We start from the raw sequence: 19,179 nt of genomic DNA, 5'->3' as shown, positions 1-19,179 counted from the left end.
TGAAGAATCCCGTACCCCACTTATGACATATTTTAAGGTTTTAATCATAAAGATTTCGGTTTAGGATTGTTCCGGTTGGATATAGTGTGGAACAGCGGAGAACATTCTTCTTTAGATACATTCTCAATGTGATCTGTTCCTTCCAGGTGTTGCTGATGTGGAGAAGGTGGAGGAGAAGTCAGCAATAGATCTGACTCCCATTGTGGTGGAGGACAAAGGTTGGTGTTTGAAGAAGCTGATTGTAGTTTGGGAGGACTCTAAAACTAGAAGCAAGGACTTTATCTCTGGGACACCCCCTTCCAACCTCCACCCTTCCTATCCACACCCATATATCCATTATCCCAAGTGACTGCTCCATTGGTCCCCACATTTAGTTGTCATTGGGCCAGTGGCACCTTTTCTGGGTTTGAGAAACACCTATGTGGAGAAAGGGTGGAGGTGGATGATGTCTTGTAGCACAGAGTGCTATGGATAAGGGCCACAGTGTCTGGAGCTAACATTTTTCTCCTGCATATCCTGTAGAAGAGAAGAAAGAAGAAGAAGAGAAAAAAGAGGTGATGCTTCAGAATGGAGAGACTCCCAAGGACCTGACTGATGAGAAGCAAAAAAAAAACATTAAACAGCGTTTCATGTTCAACATTGCAGATGGTGGTTTTACTGGTATGGAAATGAGGGACCCACTGAGGTTACAAGGATCTGACGTGAAATTATGGTTGTTATTAGAAACCAGGGTACAGTGATTTAACCTCTAGCAGATGAAGAAAGCTAGGCTGATTGCATTATCCTATGGGTTCCATGTTAGAAAGCCACAGGTGTGGGATCCCCTTTCCACGTCCCGCATGGTTCAGGGTTCTGGTTCAGGGTTCGAGTTCTGGAGAAGGGCCGCACACAAATGAAAAGAGACTTGAAGAAACGTAATTTGGCGATATGGGGGGCTAGGCGGTAGTCCAACTCTAGTGGGAGAACTACTACTACTTTGCTCTGGCCCTGCCATCCCTTTTATTGAGGCTATGGGGAAAACACCCATAGTGCTTAGGCAGGAAATAACAGAAATTTACATGGGACAAACAGAGGTGGAGGCTGCTTCAGCTAACAATATCTCAACTAAAGGGTGAGTGGTTAGAGCAATTAATGTTGTTGACCAGCCTTCCTGGCTTCCTGTCAACATCTCTCTTCTATTGGTTGAAACAGTGATTGGTTTCCGGTACACAGGCATAGTATTAAAATGGTATCAGGGGGACAGGGATAAATAGTATTTTGAATTCTCACAGATGTGTGCCTTTCTTTTCTTAAATTCCTCTTTAGAGTTGCACTCCCTTTGGCAGAATGAAGAGCGTGCAGCCACAGTCACCAAGAAGACTTACGAGATCTGGCATCGACGGCATGACTACTGGTTGCTGGCTGGCATCATAAAGTATCCTTTTCCTGAGTCTGGGTTGTGATTCTTAGTGAAGGTTTCTGAAGGTTCCACAGACTGAGGTTCTTACTTTGCTTGTTTTGTTTTTCCTGAGCAATTTTCCAATAGCCATGGCTATGCCCGGTGGCAGGACATCCAGAATGACCCACGCTATGCCATCCTCAATGAGCCTTTCAAGGGTGAAATGAACCGTGGCAATTTCTTAGAGATCAAGAATAAGTTTCTAGCACGAAGGTTTAAGGTGAGCAGGATGGGGAGGAATACCATGTTGAAGTGGCAGCCCTTCAAGTACAGAAGGGACTGCAAAGGAGGGAGACTGTTCATTCAACCATACTGTTTATTGTGTTCTGTGTGCTGAACTTTTGCATTCTGTGAAAGGTTTTGTTTCTAAGTATCTTCAGTGTTAAAGATCAAGACATACAGACTTGAAAATTAACCAGTTGTTCAAGAGCTGAAGATGATTGTCTAATGAATGGCGCAGACTCTAGTGTAGTGGGTGTGTTGGGGAACACTGTAGGTTGGAGTGTTCAGGAAAGATACAGAGGTGGATTGAGTTGGCTCTCCGAGGAGGCAGGGCTGTCAGTGGGCTGGTGGTACTTTATTCTGGGTCTGAGAGTACCTGTGTGGATGAGGGGAGGAGTGGATACTAAAAGAAGATGCAAAGTAGAGAGCTCTATTTTCAGAATCACTAGGGCTAAGAAGCCCAGGACTGGAGGAAGTCTTACGTGGAAATTAGCAAACATGTATTGAGAACACCTGTGTGCAGACCATCAAAATGGGATATCATGAAGACAAGACATGTGGCTCTAAACCCAAGTACAATTTGGGGAGTAAGAAATGTACACTAATAGCGCTAGCTGATTTGGCTCGGTGGATAGAGCATCAGCCTGCGGACTGCACGGTCCCGGGTCAGAATCCAGTCAAGGGCACATGTTCGGGTTGCGGGCTCAATCCCCCGTAGGGGGCGTGCAGAAGGCAGCTGATGAATGATTCTCTCTCATCATTGATGTTCTCTTTTCCTCTCCCTTCCTCTACAAAAAAAAAAAAAAATATATATATATATATATATATATATATATATATATATATATATATATATATATATATGTAAAAAGAAATGTATACTAATAAAACTTCAAACATTATGTACCAAGCAATGAGTGGCACAAGGATACAAAGACAAATAAGGCATAGTGCCTGTTCTCAAGGTGCTTTCAGTTTAAAGTAGAGGCAAATATGGGATTAAGTGAATGCCATTCTGGGTATTGGGAGGGAGACTGCTGAATCCATAAGAAAGTTATCCAGCCCTAACCGGTTTGGCTCAGTGGGTAGAGCATCGGCCTGTGGACTGAAGGGTCCCAGGTTCGATTCCTGTCAAGGGCATGTACCTTGGTTGCGGGCACATCCCCAGTAGGGAGTGTGCAGGAGGCAGGTGATCTGTGTTTCTCTCTCATCGATGTTTCTAACTCTATTCCTCTTCCTTCCTCTCTGTAAAAAATCAATGAAATATATTTTAAAAAAAGAAAAGAAAGTTCTCCAGATGGAATTTGGGGAGTGAGGAGTGAGTTCACAAATGGCTGCATGGGGAATTAAGTTTTGATGAATGTAATATGGAGATTGGAATGGATAGAAACAGAAGGCTAAACTAAAATGGATTAAGCCGAGCAAAGACATAGAGGCAGCAGAGCTTAGGGTGTTTGGAAGCAAGTTGGCCCAGTTGGGTTATAGAAAACACTTGCGGGAGGTTGTAGAGAGAGGTAAGGGCTAGAGGTCAGTAGGTAGGTTTTTGGCACTGGATAAGAGTATGGACTTTACCCTATAGTTAATGGGTAGCCATTAAAGGTTTGTGAAGAGTTTTAATATGACCAAGGGAAATGGAAACAATATTCACGAAATTATAGAACTACTAGAGGCCTGATACACAGAATTTGTGCAAGGGCAAGGGGCTCAACTCTCAAAGCCCCGGCTGCCTCTTGGCCCCGCCCACTCGTTCTGGAAGATAGGTCAGCCATCTGGGCTAATTAGCATATTAGCTCTTTATTATATAGGATCATATTGTGAGGTAGAAGGGCTGAGCTATGATGCTGGCTGTGGAAAATGAAAAGGATATGGTAAAGGAAATAAAAGAATTTATGGAGTTTACTGATTTATTGTAGGGGGTCAGTAAACCTTTTCTATTAAAAGGCCAGAAAGTAACTATTTTGGGCTTTTGTGGATATACGATCTTTGTTGCAAATACTCTGTGGTAGCATGAAAGCAGCGATGGGTGATAAACGAATAAGTATGAATGTGTTCCAATAAAACTTTATTTGTCAACACTCAAACTTGAACTTCATATAATTTTTATGAAATGTTACAAACTATTTTCACTTTTCAGCTATTTAAAAACTGTAAAATAAAAATTCTTAGCTCTTGGGCCATACAAAAATAGGCAACAGACCCAATTTGGCCCCCAGGCCATAGTTTGCTGACCTGTCATTTACTGGATTTGAGATACAAAGGAATAAGCCTTCAAAAATAACTGAAGCTTTGAGCCTGAGTCACTGAGAAAATTAAATTATCATTGGCAGATCAGGGAAGTGAGGAGGAGAGGGAACAGTTTGTAGAAAAGAGGAAGTTCAGTTTTAGGCAAGTCAATTGGTGTTTCTCACCAGCAAATAACCCTCCCATTACCTGTGCCACCATAAACAAGTGGGATCAAAGAGTGATCATCATACATGAGTGGAATCAGAACAATCAGTGCTTGACCTGCAGGTTTGAAAAGCATCAAATCATTTGCATATAGGTTCTGGCTGACCTACGACAGGAAGAGATCTCTTGGGAGAATACTTTAAAAGAACAGCAGCAAGTCAAGGGCTGATCCTAGAAAAAGCTAGTTTGGGGCGGGAAGAGGGAGTTGGTGAAGGAGACAGGGTATATGGATTGAAAGTGGATGCTTGGTCTGTTTGGAGGTAAATTAGTAGGCCCTGCTGGAGCCAAATCTTGTGGAAGAAACAACAGCCCATTATCCTCATACTGTCCTTTTTCCTGACCCCTAATGCATTCTCTCTACCAGTGGATGCGTGAGCAAATTAAGTCTCATAACTTCTGAATCAATGTTCTGTCTCTTGGAATATATTTCAAAGACCCTTTTACACAGCTCCATCAGATGACAGCTACAAGAGTGTGTTGCAGTATGATTTTTGGTGTTGGGGCCTGGAAGCAACCTAGCTGTTTGAAATTGGGAGTGTGGATAGATAAAATATGGATTCACATCATGGAGCACTAAGCAACAGCTAGAAGCAACAAAATGCATAACAACATAAAAGAAGATATGTAGTGGGGAAAGGAAGAAAAGCATTTTATATATGTAGAACGTTCTGTAAATTAGAAATGTGCACAAACTTCAAGAACACTCACCAAAAGACACACAGTAAGTATATTGGAAGGGTTACCTATTGGTGAAGGGAAGGAATGGAAGTGAGATATGAGACAGGAAGCAACAAAAAATGTTTGAGAATTTATTTTAAGAGGAAGGGAGAGCCGAAACCGGTTTGGCTCAGTGGATAGAGCCAAATCGGCCTGCGGACTGAAAGGTCCCAGGTTCGATTCCGGTCAAGGGCATGTACCTTGGTTGTGGGCACATCCCCAGTAGGGGTTGTGCAAGAGGCAGCTGCGATGTTTCTCTATCATCAATGTTTCTAACTCTCTCTTCCTCTCTGTAAAAAATCAATAAAATATATTAAAAAAAAAAAAAGATAAGAGGAAGGGAGAGGGAGAGAGAAACATTGATGTGAGAGCAAGACATTGATTAGCTGCCTCCTGCATGCCCCCTGTGGGGGATCAAGCCTGCAACCTGGACATGTGCCCTGACTGGGATTCGAACCCGCAACCTTTTGGTGCACAGGACAACGCCCAAACTGAGCTACACTGGCCAGGGCCAAAAATAATTTTAGAGTAAAGCACCTGAAATGATACGATGTAGATATATCCATGGGATGGACTACCATGCAAACCATTAAGAATCATCTTTTATGAAGTGCAGCTAAGAACAAAGGAAGATGCTTACTATGTAACTTTTAGTGAAACATAACAGATATGTATATATAGTTTCAATTACGTAAAAAATACCTATGGAAAGAAAAATCTCAGAATGCTAACAGTATCTCTAGGAGGTAAGATTATTTGTGATTCTAATTTTTTATACATTCTGAGACCCATCAGAAATAAGCAGTAGCCCTAGCCAGTTTGGATCAGTGGTTAGAGCGTTGGCCCATGGACTGAAGGGTTATGGGTTTGATTCTGGTCAAAGGCACGTACCTTTGTTGCAGGCTCGATTCCTGGCCTCGGTCAGAGTGCGTGCAGGAGGCATCCAATTGATGTGTCTCTCTCACATTGATGTTTCCTTCTCTCTGTCTCTCCCCTTCCTTCTACTCTCTCAAAATCAATGGAAAAAGCCCTGGCCAGTTTGGCTCAGTGGATAGAGCGTCGGCTTGCGGATTGAAGGGTCCCAGGTTCGATTCCGGTCAAGGGCATGTACCTTCGTTGCGGGCACATCCCCAGTAGGGGGTGTGCAGGAGGCAGCTGATCGATGTTTCTCTCTCATCGATGTTGCTAACTCTCTCTCCCTCTCCCTTCCTCTCTGTAAAAAAAATCAATAAAATATATTTTAAAAAAAAATCGATGGAAAAAATAATCTCGGGTGAGAATTGACCAGAACAAAAGAAATAAGCAAAGTGAGTATCACTCCAAATCCCTTCTCCTCTTTATCCCTTGTCCAGCTTCTAGAACAAGCCCTGGTCATTGAGGAACAGCTTCGGCGGGCAGCTTACCTGAACATGTCGGAGGACCCTTCTCACCCTTCTATGGCTCTAAATACCCGCTTTGCTGAGGTGGAGTGTTTGGCAGAGAGTCATCAACACCTGTCCAAGGAGTCAATGGCAGGAAACAAGCCTGCCAATGCGGTCCTGCACAAAGGTAGCCAGTGGCTCCCCTGCCTCCTGCTGACTCAGTCCTTCCTCCTCCACCCCTCCCCAATACACATTGCTTGTTTCCAAAACCTTTTTCAGGGTCCTTTTGTCTGGGTGCTTAAGATGTACTGGGGATCTGTGCCTTCCTCCTTGGGAAGCTATTATCTTAGAGACAATTAAGGATAGTAGTTTTTTGCCTCTTTTAATATATTCAAGTTCTTGGAGGTGGGAAGCAAAGTGGAATAATATAGTGTCATCTGGGATACTTTAGGGGTAACTTAAGGTGATTTAAGATCCCGACAAATCTAGACCCCTTTCTAATTAAAGTTAAAACATTGTGAGGGAGGTGGAGGGTGAAATGAGGAAAAGAAGGCATAAATAAAGGAGAAGGAGACAACTCCAAAAGGTGGAGAGGAAAGATAGTGAGAAAAGGAAACAACAGGAATAAGCTTCTCAGGAAGTAGAGACAAGAGGGAGCAAAGGACAGTGAGGGTTAGGTGACTTTAAAAGGCATAGATACCAAATAACCGCGGATGTGAAGCACAGCATAGGGAATATTGTCAATACTGTAATGACAGTGTATGGTGTCAGATGGCACTAGACTGTTATCAGGGGTATCACTTTTGAAAGTACATGATCATCAAGCCACTATGCTGTACACCTGAAAATAACATAAAATCATATTGAATGTCAACTTTAATTAAAAATAAAAATTAAAAGCATAAAATCATGGACAGTTGGAACTGGAATATGAGGGGTAGGAATTTGAGCGTGGTAAAGGCCAGGTCGGGAGACTCTGATAAAGGACAATACTCCACATCAATCATTTGGTCATTGAGAAGTCATGGGCAGGGCACAGGTCCACTGTGGTCTTCACCACAGCTCACCACCATTTTTTCTCCCTATGCAGTTCTGAAACAGCTAGAAGAACTGCTGAGTGACATGAAAGCTGATGTGACTCGACTCCCAGCTACTATTGCCCGAATTCCCCCAGTTGCTGTGAGGCTACAGATGTCAGAGCGTAACATTCTCAGCCGCCTGGCAAACCGAGCGCCTGAACCTACTCCGCAGCAGGTTGGACCATTTTCTTTTTAAAAAAATATATTTTTACTGATTTCAGAGAGGAAAGGAGAGGGGAGAGAGATAGAAACATCAATGATGAGAATCATTGATCGGCTGCCTCCTGCATGCCCCACACTGGGGACCGAACTCGCAAGCCGTGCATGTGCCCTTGACTGGAATCGAACCTGGGACCCTTCAGTCCACAGGCCGACACTTTATCCACTAAACCAAACCAGCCAGGGACCATTTTCTCATGGTCCCTGTCCCAGCAGAGCCATTCTGGAACTTGTAACTTTCACTCTCTGTCCCTAACTGGGCAGGTGGGGCCTTCCTACCAGGGAGTTCTCTTGGGATCTGGTGAATACCTTGGTTTGGAATTCTGACTTCCATGTCTCTCTTTTGCTATAGGTAGCCCAGCAGCAGTGAAGATCCAGACTGACGATGACCACCTTCACCGCTGAGCAATGACCTTCCTCACTTTCCCTTGCCCAGCTTCTTCCTTGGGGGCCTGAGAGACCCTCTCCTTCCTTCTGCCCATCTTCCATGTTGTAAAGGAACAGCCCCAGTCTACTGGGGAGGGGAGGGAGTGAGGGCAGTGGTGCCCTTCCTGCTGGAGAGAATGCAGCAGTAGCGCCGGCGCCATCTGCAGGAAGCTGGCGGGCTGGCTGGCCTTCTTCTGGGCCCTGGCTTTCCCCACTGTAACGTCTGTTACACACAAACTGTTGTGGGTTCCTGCCAGGCTTGAAGAAAACGATCTGAATTTCTTCGTTCTTTTGGTTTTATCTTGTTGATTTATTTTGTGTTTTCTTTTCTCCTTTTTTGGGGTATTTGGAGTGGGCTGGGCCCCTGGGTGAGACACAGCTACCTCTGTTGGCATCTTTTTAATACCAGGAACCCAGCGGCTCCAGCCACGGCTAGAATGAAATAAAGTTTGGAAAAAAAAAAAAAAAAGGAAAAGAACCAAAAGCATAAAAACCACAGCAAAATTTCTTGATGAAAATTGAAAATAAAAGTTTCCTTGTATTTTAGTGCTCTGGTTCAGTGTGGGTTGTAGGAGCAGGTGGATGCATGTGTATGACCGGAGCCCTGGGGAATGTGGAGTTGGAAACTAAAGGTTTCCATGGGTTCTGATAGTTGACAAAAGCGCTCTCCTGTCTGTGTGCTTGTGCCCTGTGCTCCAGACCAAGGGAGACGGCTCATTCTCCCCTGGAAAAGGAGAGGCTCCCAACTACCTGGGCGCATACCCTGTCCTGCCTGCCATTTCATGGCCGTGTGACCAAGGTAACTTTTCTGGGCTTAGGTTTCCCATGTATAAAATAGTCTTCAGAAAGTTGGGAAGGTAAATCCAGTAACAGTGCTTGGGACAGTGTTTAACAGCTGCCGAGCACTATCTTCCTATATAATAAAAGGTTAATATGCAAATTGACCAAATGGCAAAATGACTGGTGGCTATGATGTGCACTGACCACCAGGGGGCAGATGCTCAATGCAGGAGCTGCCCCCTGGTAGTCAGTGTGCTCCCACAGGGGGAGCGCTGCTCTGCCAAAAGCCCAGAAGCCAGGCTCACGGCTGGGGAGTGCAGTGGCAGTGGCTGGAGCCTCTCCTGCTTCCATGGCAGTCGGACATCCTCTGAGGTCTCCCTGACTATGAAAGGGCTCAGGCCGGGCTGAGGGACACCCCCACCCCCACCCCCAGTGCACGAATCTTGTGCACTGGGCCTCTAGTAGTATAAGAAGGAAGGCTGAAATAGTTTTTCCTTGCTCACTTGTATGAAGTCAAGATGCAGTATGTCCACCAATCCCCAGATGTGAACCTAAGCAAAGTAACTACCTAATGGGCTGAACAGGGGTCTGTGGGATCAAGGAAGAAGGTTCATAATCAAAGGGTTGGGAGTAGGCCAGGGGCCAGGGATTCTATGATCTTCGGCGAGGTAGGGTGGAGGTGCCAGGAGGAGGGTCCGGCTACTTCGCATTGGTTTGGGGTGAAGGGGAGGCCTTCAGGTACCAGTTTTCCCAACTGAAATCAGCACTGAAGCAAAACGCTAAGGCCAGGAGGGAAGGGCGCGGAAGCTGAGAATGGCTCCGCCCCCGTTGCCTTCCCTCTGGGAGTCAGTAGAGTGGTCCGCTCCCGAATTTTCCCCGGCCGCAGCGCGTACCGCCTGGCGCGCGTTCCCAGGGCGCCCGTACGTTCCGGGTTCTGCGGCCGACCGGAAGAGGCGGGGCCACCAGGCGTGCGCGCTCCGTGCGTCGGCGTAAAACAGTTCCTAGGAGAGTGGCGTCAGAACTGTAGCCTCAGACTGCACGTGGATTGCTGTCCCTGTTACCGAAGGCGCGTCTCGGGCCTGGGCCCGCTTTCAGGTGAGCCGAGGCTTCGGAGGATTCTGCAGGAAGTCGGGGAAGGGAGCGCTGACCTGGGCTGGGGCATGAGGACGGGGACGCTGTACAAATGGCGTGGAGTCCGGGTCTCGTCGTGGAAGGAGTTTGGTCAGGCCTCGAGGGGGTGCTGAATCGAGGTTCTGGTGGAGATGATGCCCTTTCCCACTCTAATACGCCAAGTCTGCGGTCTGCCTTTCCCTTTCCAACATGGGCGACTCCCATTTTTCTTTTCCCCAGTATCATGGGGCGCAAGTTGGACCCTACCAAGAAGGAGAAGCGCGGGCCCGGCCGAAAGGCCCGAAAACAGAAGGGCGCCGAGACCGAGCTCGCCAGATTCTTGCCTGCAGGTGAGGGTCAAGCATGCCTTCTGATTCTCCAGCTTGTGCGCCGCTTTTTCCATATACATTCATAACCTTCATTTTATTTAGTCTCTCCACTTCCTGTTGAAGTGGAATCTTTTCTGTATGAGTTACTAGGAATAAGTGTGAATGAAACACCCTCATCAGCGTTTAGAGCTTAGGGAAGAAGCGACAGGGACACAAGTACTCATAGCAAGGAGAGGTTTATCTCTGAAGGAGTCCAAATGAAGGCGGTGTCCCCACGCAGTGAGAGAACTTAGATTTTAAGAACCTGGGTTTTGAAGAATGGATGCCTATTTATTTATTTTTAAAATATATTTTTTATTGATTTCAGAGAGGAAGGGAGAGGGAGAGAGAAACATCAGTGATGAGAGAATCGTTGATTAGCTGCCTCCTCCTGGTTTATGGGTCAACACTCAACCACTGAGCCACTGGCCGGGCTGGGTGACATTGTAGCAAGTGGAGTTGGGAAGGGGACAGGCCAGTTCCTGTGAACTGCATTGTGGAGGGGATGGAGGTGGGAACACACAAATCTGGTTCCCACATGTGAGTAGTCCGCTGCTTGGAAGACTGGTAGAGGAGACAGGTAGTTTGCATTGGAGACAAGCTGCAGTTTATTGAGCTGAGCATTGTACTGAGCCCTTTGGACACATTGCTTCCTTCTCTTAGTGCCCTGTGAGAAAGGCACTGTTAAGGAAGTGGATGCTGAGAGGTTAATTACCTGCATACAGTTACTAAATGAAGGGTTGAGATTTAAACCTTTTATTTCTTGGAGAATGTATGAATAACAGCAGTTGTAAAGGTAAAATCTACAGTGGTTGATAACCAGTTAAATTGAGAGTAAGGGAAAGAGCAGAAGAAACTCTAGCTTTTAAATCTATGTTATCAGAATGGTGATGATGCTCTTTATTGAAATCAGAAGTCTGGAGGGAGGCTCAGTTTGGATTTGGTTGCTGAACAATGAGATGGAGATCATCTCCTTTCTATTTCTTATCCAGTGAATTAGAATTGTCTCTCTTTCATTAACTCTTTCCCCACTTCTTTCCTCTGTCCTTCCTGTTTTTTATTTTCCCTGTAACTTCCTGTTCTTTCTCTCTCTCTCTCTTCTACAGCTGGTGATGAAAATTCCAAAAGGCTGTCTAGTCGTGCTCGAAAGAGGTGAGTGTGGATGTCCAGACTTACGTAGATTAAATTGATACTGTTCATCTTCAGCCACATGATTCCTTGTGATCATGCTGATGAAAAGGGTTGTTTGGGGACTGTCACACTTCCTTGTGATGGGAAATGTCAGAACCTGGAGGTGTAGTCCATTTCCTCAGTCCTTATGTATTTTCAGGGCAGCCAAGAGGAGGCTGGGCTCTGCTGAAACCCCTTTGATGAATAAGTGTTCTGGGGTCAAACCATTGCCTGGAAAGCTACCAAAAGGTCAGTGAAAATAGGAACTGGGTGCTACATGAAGAGTCCTATGGGCCTGGGAAGAGAGGGGCTTGCTGATCATTTCTGGAGTGAAAGGAGCAGTCAGAGGATATTCTTGGGGGTAGAAAGTACAGGCTCCATCAGTGTGTGGCTACCATTAGTTTAGGTTTCTTCAAACCCTTAGGGATCTCTGTAGGAGCTCTCCAGACACCTGGTAAGAAGGGAGCCCAGTCCTTATTTAACACTGCTCAAGGCAAGAAGCGCCCAGCACCAGCCCATAGCAGTGAGGAGGAGGAGGAGGAGGAAGACTCCGAAGAGGATGGTGTGGTAAACCAGGGGGACCTCTGGGGCTCTGAGGACAGTGATGCTGATATGATAGATGACTATGGAACAGACTCCAACACAGAGGACGAAGATGAAGAGGAGGTGAGTTTATTTCTCTAGATGTTCAGGAAGCAATCCTTGCATTTTAGTCTTTCCAGGTCCTTGAGACAAGGATAACCCTGAGAAGAAAAAAGGGATTTTAGGTTTCTAACACTGTTTTCCTATGACCTTACATCATTCCAGGGCACATGCTTGTTTAAATGAGCTATTTGATGGAGCATTTTAAAATATGAGAATGCTCAGTGCTGATGAGGATATGGTAAGGTGGACACTTGGTACCCCACTGATGGAATAGAAATGCACACACTTTTTAAAAAAATATAAGTTCATTTTAATATATTGATTTCAGAGAGGAAAGGAGAGGGAGAGAGAGATAGAAACATCAGTGATGAGAATCATTGATCGGTTGCCTCTTGCACACCCTATTGGGGATTGAGCCCGCAACCCGGACATGTGCCCTTGACTGGAAGCGAACTCTTCGGTCCACAGGCTGACACTCTATCCACTGAGTCAAACCAGCTAGGGCGCACACACGTTTTTAATAAAGCATTTGCTGAGAACCTTAGAAACTTTTTCTTCTTCTTTAAAATATTTTTTATTGGTTTTGAGAGAGAGAGAGAGAAATGTGAGAGTGAAACATCAGTTGCCTGCTTCATGCACCCCCATGCCTGAGATCGAACTCACAACCCTGGACACATGCTCTGACCAGGAATCGAACTGGCAACCTTTCCGTGCAAGGGACAATACCCAACCAACTGAGCTACACCAGCCAGGACTAGAAACTTCCTTTACCTAGTAATTCCATTTAGGAAATGATCCAAAATGTGGACAGATTTATTTACTGAGGTGTAAGAAGTTATTTATGTATTCCACAATTAGTATATGGGTGTGTTACTAGAGGATTTTAATATAAAGAGTTACATAGAATTCTTAAAAAGGCCCTGAAAATCAATTGAAAAAGAAAAAGCAAGTTCCAATTTGCATCCCTCACCCACAAACCCCCATCTCTCTATAGAGCTCCTATTAGGAGAGTTTGAGGTACTACATGGACTCTAATGCGAAAAACTGGAAAATTTCCAAGTACCCAATAGACATATGCTAAATTAACATTTGGCCATTATGTCTGAATATGCCTGTTATCTGTGAATGAGAAAAGGCAAGAAACAAATTTGGAAACGTATCATGATTTTAACTGTAGGAAAAGTAGAATAGGGAGTATTTGAGATCTTGCTTCCCAGCAATTGTCAATTTTGGCTCAAATAAACTTATGAAACTTCTCTTTAAAAAAAAGTAAGAATAAGTCTGGAAGAAAAGATGCCTAAGGACAGTTTTTGTCCTCCCTGTACACATATGGGTGTGTGTTCATGTTTTAAACTTCTTAATGGAAAGGGAAATGCAGAAGTAGATAGAACAGTATAAGGAACCCTTTGAATCCATCATTTAGTTTCAACAGTTGTCAGTATTGTGCCAATTTAAATTCACTTCTTTAGGGTATATGTTTCCTTCTGAGAGCAAGTGTTACATTTGTATTTAGGAAAAAATAAAACACAGAGATACAAAGTGCCAGTGGGTTGGTGGGAGGGCAAGCTCTACATCACCAGCCTCTCGTCTTTTTTAGTTGCTGCCCATTGAAAGGGCTGCTCGGAAGCAGAAGGCCCAGGAAGCTGTTGCTGGGTGAGTTTTGGAAACTTTAGAATGGAGAATAGTTAACGGCTGGGATGAAGGAAGAGGTGTCTGTTTTGATCTGTGAATTGCTTTGTTCCTGGACCTGTTTCTAGGGGCCAGTGGAGTGAGGAGGAAACTGATGAAGAGGAAGAAGAGGAGGGAGTGTCCCCTGAGTTGGGCCCCCAAAAGGAATACGAGACAGATGGGGGCCTGCAGATCAACCTGGATGAAGAGGAGCCTTTTGTGCTGCCCCCTGCTGGGGAGATGGAGCAGGATATCCTTTCAGTGAAGGGTGAGGGGTGGGGGAAGGTGCTTGCTGGCGGGCTTTTCCAGGCCCTGGGCCGTTATGAAACAGTTTCTTAACAGGCCTACGTGCCCAGGCTCCAGACTTGCAACGAATTCATAAGCGCATCCAAGACATAGTGGGAGTGCTGCGTGATTTTGGGACTCAGCGGGAGGAAGGTCGGTCTCGAGCTGAATATCTGCACCGGCTTCAGCGGGATCTGGCCACTTATTACTCCTATGGAGACTTTCTGCTTGGCAAGCTCATGGACCTCTTCCCTCTGTCTGAGGTACTGAACTGCCAATCTGATGCTCCTGCTTTCCTGTTATCACCTCTCTTACCCTGAGGAAGAACGGCGGTCAGCTCCCTGTGTATTTATCTCCCTGACTTGCTCCTTGCCATCTTGCTTTACCAGCTGGTGGAGTTCTTAGAAGCTAATGAGGTGCCTCGGCCCATCACCCTCAGGACCAACACCTTGAAAACCCGGCGCCGAGACCTTGCTCAGGTGAGGGGTGGGTTTTGAGGTTTGCTTGTCTCTGGGAGGTACTGAGTTCTGTTCACCACCATGACTGGTATTGGTTGTTGGTATAAACATGATTCCAGGAGGCAAACCTATATAGGCCTGGTGTCATGCTGGGTCTGTCTGACTGGCTCGGGGCCTAGGACCTCTGTGAAGTGGAAAACTCGTCCCTTTAGCCTCTGCTCCCTGTGACAGTTGAGACATCTGCATAAGGATAAAAGCACTACCTCAGAAATGGGAGGGACTTGTCTGCCTTTTAGATCATTGAGAAGCTGGTGAAACTGATTCCTGCCCCAAGAAAATGGGCACAAACAATGTTTCAAGCTCATTGTTTCCAAGGAATCAAGGACCCCAGGTTCAAGAGCCCAGTTTCTAAAGCTCCGTTCACCATGTGTTTCATGTTTCCTGTGCGAAGATAACCTGATAGTTATCTGTGATGTGCTCTGACCAGTAGGATTAAGTTTTGGTGTGTCAGAGGGCTAAGCCTCTTGGAAAATTGGAGTCCCCTTCCAGGAAATAGCAGGAGCTGCCAGTCTGCGCCAGCGGGATGGAGTTCAGACCTTGAATTAGAGCCTAAGGCTAAGGAAAAGGACACCAGAGGATGGGATGGGGTGGGATGGGATGTGAGGGGAAATTGCTTTCAGCGAGCCTGTGGTCTTTGTTTTCTAAGAGATCTAGGAGTTGTACCACAGACTTCCTGATAGGAGCAGGTTTTCATATCTCCATCTGTTTTCTTGACATGGTAACCTATAAGGCTTTTAAAATCTTCATTCTTTTTACCTTCAGGCGCTAATCAATCGTGGGGTTAACCTGGATCCCCTGGGCAAGTGGTCAAAGACCGGACTAGTGGTATATGATTCCTCAGTGCCCATTGGTGAGTGCTCCCTGACCAGTAGCCCTTCTGCCTCTGCCCTTCTCCCAGCGTGTCACAAACGGGTCCTCCTCTGCAGGTGCTACTCCCGAGTACCTGGCTGGGCACTATATGCTTCAGGGAGCCTCCAGCATGTTACCCGTCATGGCCTTGGCCCCCCAGGAGCATGAGCGGATCCTGGACATGTGTTGTGCCCCTGGAGGAAAGACCAGCTACATAGGTACGAGCAATGCAGGCAGGAGCAGGATTTATCTGGTTCTCTGCTTTTGAAAGCAGATGGGGTTGGTGTCTCGCTAGTTCTTAGGAAACTGCACAGACAGCTAGCAGAGTGGTGAGGAGTACAGGCTCTGGCTTCGGCCTGCGTTCCAGCCCTGTGGGGGGCACTTAGGGCCTCGGGCAAGCCTTTGATTTTCTTTTGTCACCTGTGAAATGGGGTGGTAATTGTGCTTGGGTTGGCTATTATATTATGCTTGGGTGATAAGGGTTGAGATATACATATAGAGATACTTGGCATAGTAATTAGTTGTAACCATTTTTTTATTAAGCTGTTAACACTTAAAAGAAGTAACTTAGTCTGTGGGACCAGAGAGATGTTCAGTAACGATGGAAAAACCCATGTTGATTAGTGTGCTCATGACCAGGGGTCAGTGCAGACTGGGGAGACCCATGCAGTAGGCAGTGGGGAGCAGGGCTGATGGGGTGAAGTTTTCCTTGAGCTGCTGAGACTTCACCTGTGGATTCCTGGGCTGGAGGGTGCTAGCAAGTGTGGGGGCAGAGGAGCTGGCTGCTGAGCACTGACCCTCCCTCCCCCCAGCCCAGCTGATGAAGAACACAGGTGTGATCCTTGCCAATGATGCCAATGCTGAGCGGCTCAAGAGTGTTGTGGGTAACCTGCACCGGTTGGGCGTCACCAACACCATTATCAGCCACTATGATGGGCGTCAATTCCCCAAGGTGGGACTCCCTTCTGTGCATCTCTCCTGGGGTGTCTTCCAGTTCACCTGCCCCCTTCCTGACATCAGAATATTTAGATTTGCCTCTCGGAAATAAATGGTGCAGGATAGGTGACTAAAAACGGTGATTAACCTACCCTTTTTCTCCAGGTGGTGGGGGGCTTTGACCGAGTACTGCTGGACGCTCCCTGCAGTGGCACTGGGGTCATCTCCAAGGACCCAGCTGTGAAGACTAACAAGGTGAGGAGCTGGGGTGGGGGTGGGAATAGCTGAGAGGTCTAGGCTGGGCCTTGCAGAGCAGGAATGGGAGGTGGAGGGGCACCCAGCAGCTCACCTCTCTTCCTGAGATTGCCTTTGAAATTCTGACACTCTTGGGTCTTCGCCCTGGGGCAGGATGAGAAGGACATCCTGCGCTGTGCTCACCTTCAGAAGGAGTTGCTCCTGAGTGCTATTGACTCTGTCAATGCCACCTCCAAGACAGGAGGCTACCTCGTCTACTGCACCTGTTCCATCATGGTGAGGCCTCTGCACGGCAGAGCAGGAGGGCAGGGCTGGAAGACTTGCCCCTTAGCTCCCTTCAGCTCAGCTCTGCTCTTCCTTCCATCTTTGTCTCCCCCACATATCCAGGTGGAAGAGAACGAGTGGGTGGTAGACTATGCCCTGAAAAAGAGGAATGTGCGGCTGGTGCCCACAGGTCTAGACTTCGGCCAGGAGGGCTTTACCCGCTTTCGAGAAAGGCGCTTCCACCCCACTCTGCGTTCCACCCGCCGCTTCTACCCCCACACCCACAATATGGATGGTTTCTTTATTGCCAAGTTCAAGAAATTCTCCAATTCTATTCCCCAGTCCCAAACAGGTAAGTGATCTCTCTACCCATCATCACTGCCTTTGCTCTTTCTGCCTTTCAAGACTCATAGTGTGACTGTGGGGAAGGGAGGATTCCTGCCATCCTTAGCATAGCCTTAGCCTGCTTGGATAAGAGACCCCTTTGATCCAGCTAGGCTTGGTCCTGAGCTGGGACCCCATTGGCGTGTGTTAGAGTGCTCCTATGGATGCCGGCCTGCTGCTTTATCTACCAAGTGGCTGCACTTGCTCATCACTAAATATATTCCCAATGCGGGTTGTGGTTTCTCTTCCTTCTTGACCCAGGGTCACCTTACTGGTAATGGACCTCTGCTGGTCCCGCATTGTCAGCACTGGGTTGGCAATAAAACTCCTCAGAACTGTCCGTTCTCTGAGCCATCACACTAATTACAGATTGTTTTCTCGGCCATCTTGAGGAGTCTGTCCTGGATCTCAAGGGGAAGTGTGGGGTTTGCTGAGCTCTGCATGCTGGGATATAACCTGGGTTTAGTTGGAAGAGGGAGAAGTGAGCGTCTCTGGATACAAACTGCATGGTTTATTGAGTTGGGTTTTTTCTTTATCAGTAATGCCCCTTACAAAAGTCACATCTGAATGTTAACAAAAACCTTAAGAAATAGTTAAAATTCGTTGTAACTTTAAAAGTACGTATTTAATATGTCAGTACTCATTTATGTCTTAATAGCTTGTTTCTAGTTGTTGTGTGTTAGAATGTCTTGCTATCTGCTGTCCTCAGGGCGGGCACAGCTTCCTTCCTCTAAAACTTTTTGACCCAAGGATGTGTAGTGAACCCTTCTCTGTAATGCAGAGTTCAAATAGGACTTGAGGGAAGCCAGGTAGTCTACTCTAAGGCACTCTTTCAGTGATGTCGAACACTTGGCCAAGAAACAGTACCCAGGCAGTTTCCTTATTTTAATGCCTCTATTTGCCTCCACCACTAATGATCAAGACCCAGTGATGAGGTCCTTTTTCTCACATAATCTGTTTAATTTTAGCCCCAGGAAATTCTGCAACATCCACCCCTACAAACCCAGATGTGCCTGACCTGAAAGGTCAGGTGACCCCCAAGCCTGAGAGCAGCAGCAAGCCTGCCAAGAAGGCCACAGGGGCTGTGAAAGCAGAGCGGCACTTGCAGAAACGGCAGCATCCCAAGAAGACCTCCTTCCAGAAGCAGAATGGCATCTCCAAAGGGGCAGACCCTGAATTGTCCACTGGACCTTCTGTCCCAAAGGTCCAAGCCTCCTCCAAGCTCCAGGGTAACAGGCAGCCAGCTGAAAAGGCCGGAGTGATCAGAAAACCAAAGGGGACTGGGAAACTAAAGCCACAGGCACCTAAACTGCAGTCTTCCAGGAAAGTTGCCTTCCGGAGGCAGAAGGCCCCTCTCAAGGGCACGGATACAGAGCTGCCCTCTGGGCTGTCCCTCTCCAAGACTCTGGCCACTTGGAAGCCTGAGAACGGTGTTCAGCCCCAAGGGGCTGAGAAGGTAAAGCAGCAGGTACCACAGAAGCCTTCCAAGAAAGCTGCCTTCCAGAAACAGAATGGCACCCCCGAGGGACCCCAGACTCCTACCATGTCCCCCCTTAGTGCCAGCCGACCCCCACCAGCAAAGAGGAGAAAATCTCAGCCCAGAGGCAGCAGCCAGCCACTGCTGTCTTAGATAGGTGGGTGACACTAGACTGGGGTGCTCCTTGCTGTTGTCACTGGGTTGGAACTCGTACCTCTGTGAGGATGGCTTTCCCACTGTGCATATAAAATTTAATATACATTTTACAATCTCTGGTCGCTGTGTTTTTTGAGGGGGCCGAGTACTGGCATTGCTGCTGTAAGGGTAGAGGTGGGAGGGTGGGACAGGGATCCTCTTAAGAGAGGGGACAGTGGTATACAGAGAAATCAGGTCAGTTTTAGGCTCTTGGGACCCCTGGGACTCCAGGGACTCCAGGGACCCCGGAAAGGAGAGGCCAGGAGTTGGAGGTAGGGTGTTTGGGGAGAGGAGGGAAATAGGGGTGTGGGGAGGGAGATGGGCTTCCTGCCACTAGGACCCATGGCGGACTGGAGGGTTGGGTT

General features: G+C 46.9%; 2 protein-coding genes across 14 annotated transcripts in view; both read left to right on the top strand.

Annotated features, from left to right (window-relative positions):
• Positions 1–8,456, top strand: part of CHD4 (chromodomain helicase DNA binding protein 4) — a 31,253-nt gene extending 22,797 nt beyond the window's left edge. For 8 of the 12 annotated variants that reach the window (XM_079775864.1, XM_079775862.1, XM_079775861.1 and 5 more), the window contains 7 exons: positions 147–218; positions 523–660; positions 1,306–1,414; positions 1,526–1,658; positions 6,178–6,373; positions 7,277–7,440; positions 7,837–8,456. In XM_079775864.1, the coding sequence (XP_079631990.1) occupies positions 147–218; positions 523–660; positions 1,306–1,414; positions 1,526–1,658; positions 6,178–6,373; positions 7,277–7,440; positions 7,837–7,854 (830 nt within the window). In that variant the 3' untranslated portion in view covers positions 7,855–8,456. Of the gene's footprint in view, positions 1–146; positions 219–522; positions 661–1,305; positions 1,415–1,525; positions 1,659–6,177; positions 6,377–7,276; positions 7,441–7,836 lie in introns of all 12 variants that reach the window. The other 4 variants (XM_079775865.1, XM_079775871.1, XM_079775868.1 and 1 more) reach the window with 1 other exon arrangement.
• Positions 8,457–9,625: 1,169 nt separating this feature from the next.
• NOP2 (NOP2 nucleolar protein) lies at positions 9,626–18,888 on the top strand. 2 transcript variants are annotated; one of them, XM_079775875.1, is made up of 16 exons: positions 9,626–9,785; positions 10,041–10,150; positions 11,275–11,320; positions 11,499–11,587; positions 11,775–12,004; positions 13,581–13,636; positions 13,741–13,901; positions 14,000–14,199; positions 14,326–14,415; positions 15,217–15,304; positions 15,381–15,521; positions 16,116–16,255; positions 16,405–16,494; positions 16,648–16,770; positions 16,882–17,110; positions 18,111–18,888. In XM_079775875.1, the coding sequence occupies exons 2-16, from the start codon at positions 10,045–10,047 to the stop codon at positions 18,770–18,772; spliced, it is 2,451 nt and encodes an 816-aa protein (XP_079632001.1). In that variant the 5' UTR covers positions 9,626–9,785; positions 10,041–10,044; the 3' UTR covers positions 18,773–18,888. The 2 variants fall into 2 exon arrangements, with proteins under 2 accessions (XP_079632001.1, XP_079632000.1); XM_079775874.1 differs by having other exon boundaries at positions 11,763–12,004.
• Positions 18,889–19,179: the final 291 nt, after the last annotated feature.

This window comes from Cnephaeus nilssonii (genome assembly GCF_951640355.1).
Source record: "Cnephaeus nilssonii genome assembly, chromosome: 6".
NCBI lineage: Eukaryota > Metazoa > Chordata > Mammalia > Chiroptera > Vespertilionidae > Cnephaeus > Cnephaeus nilssonii.
This window is presented reverse-complemented; position numbering and strand designations above follow the sequence as displayed.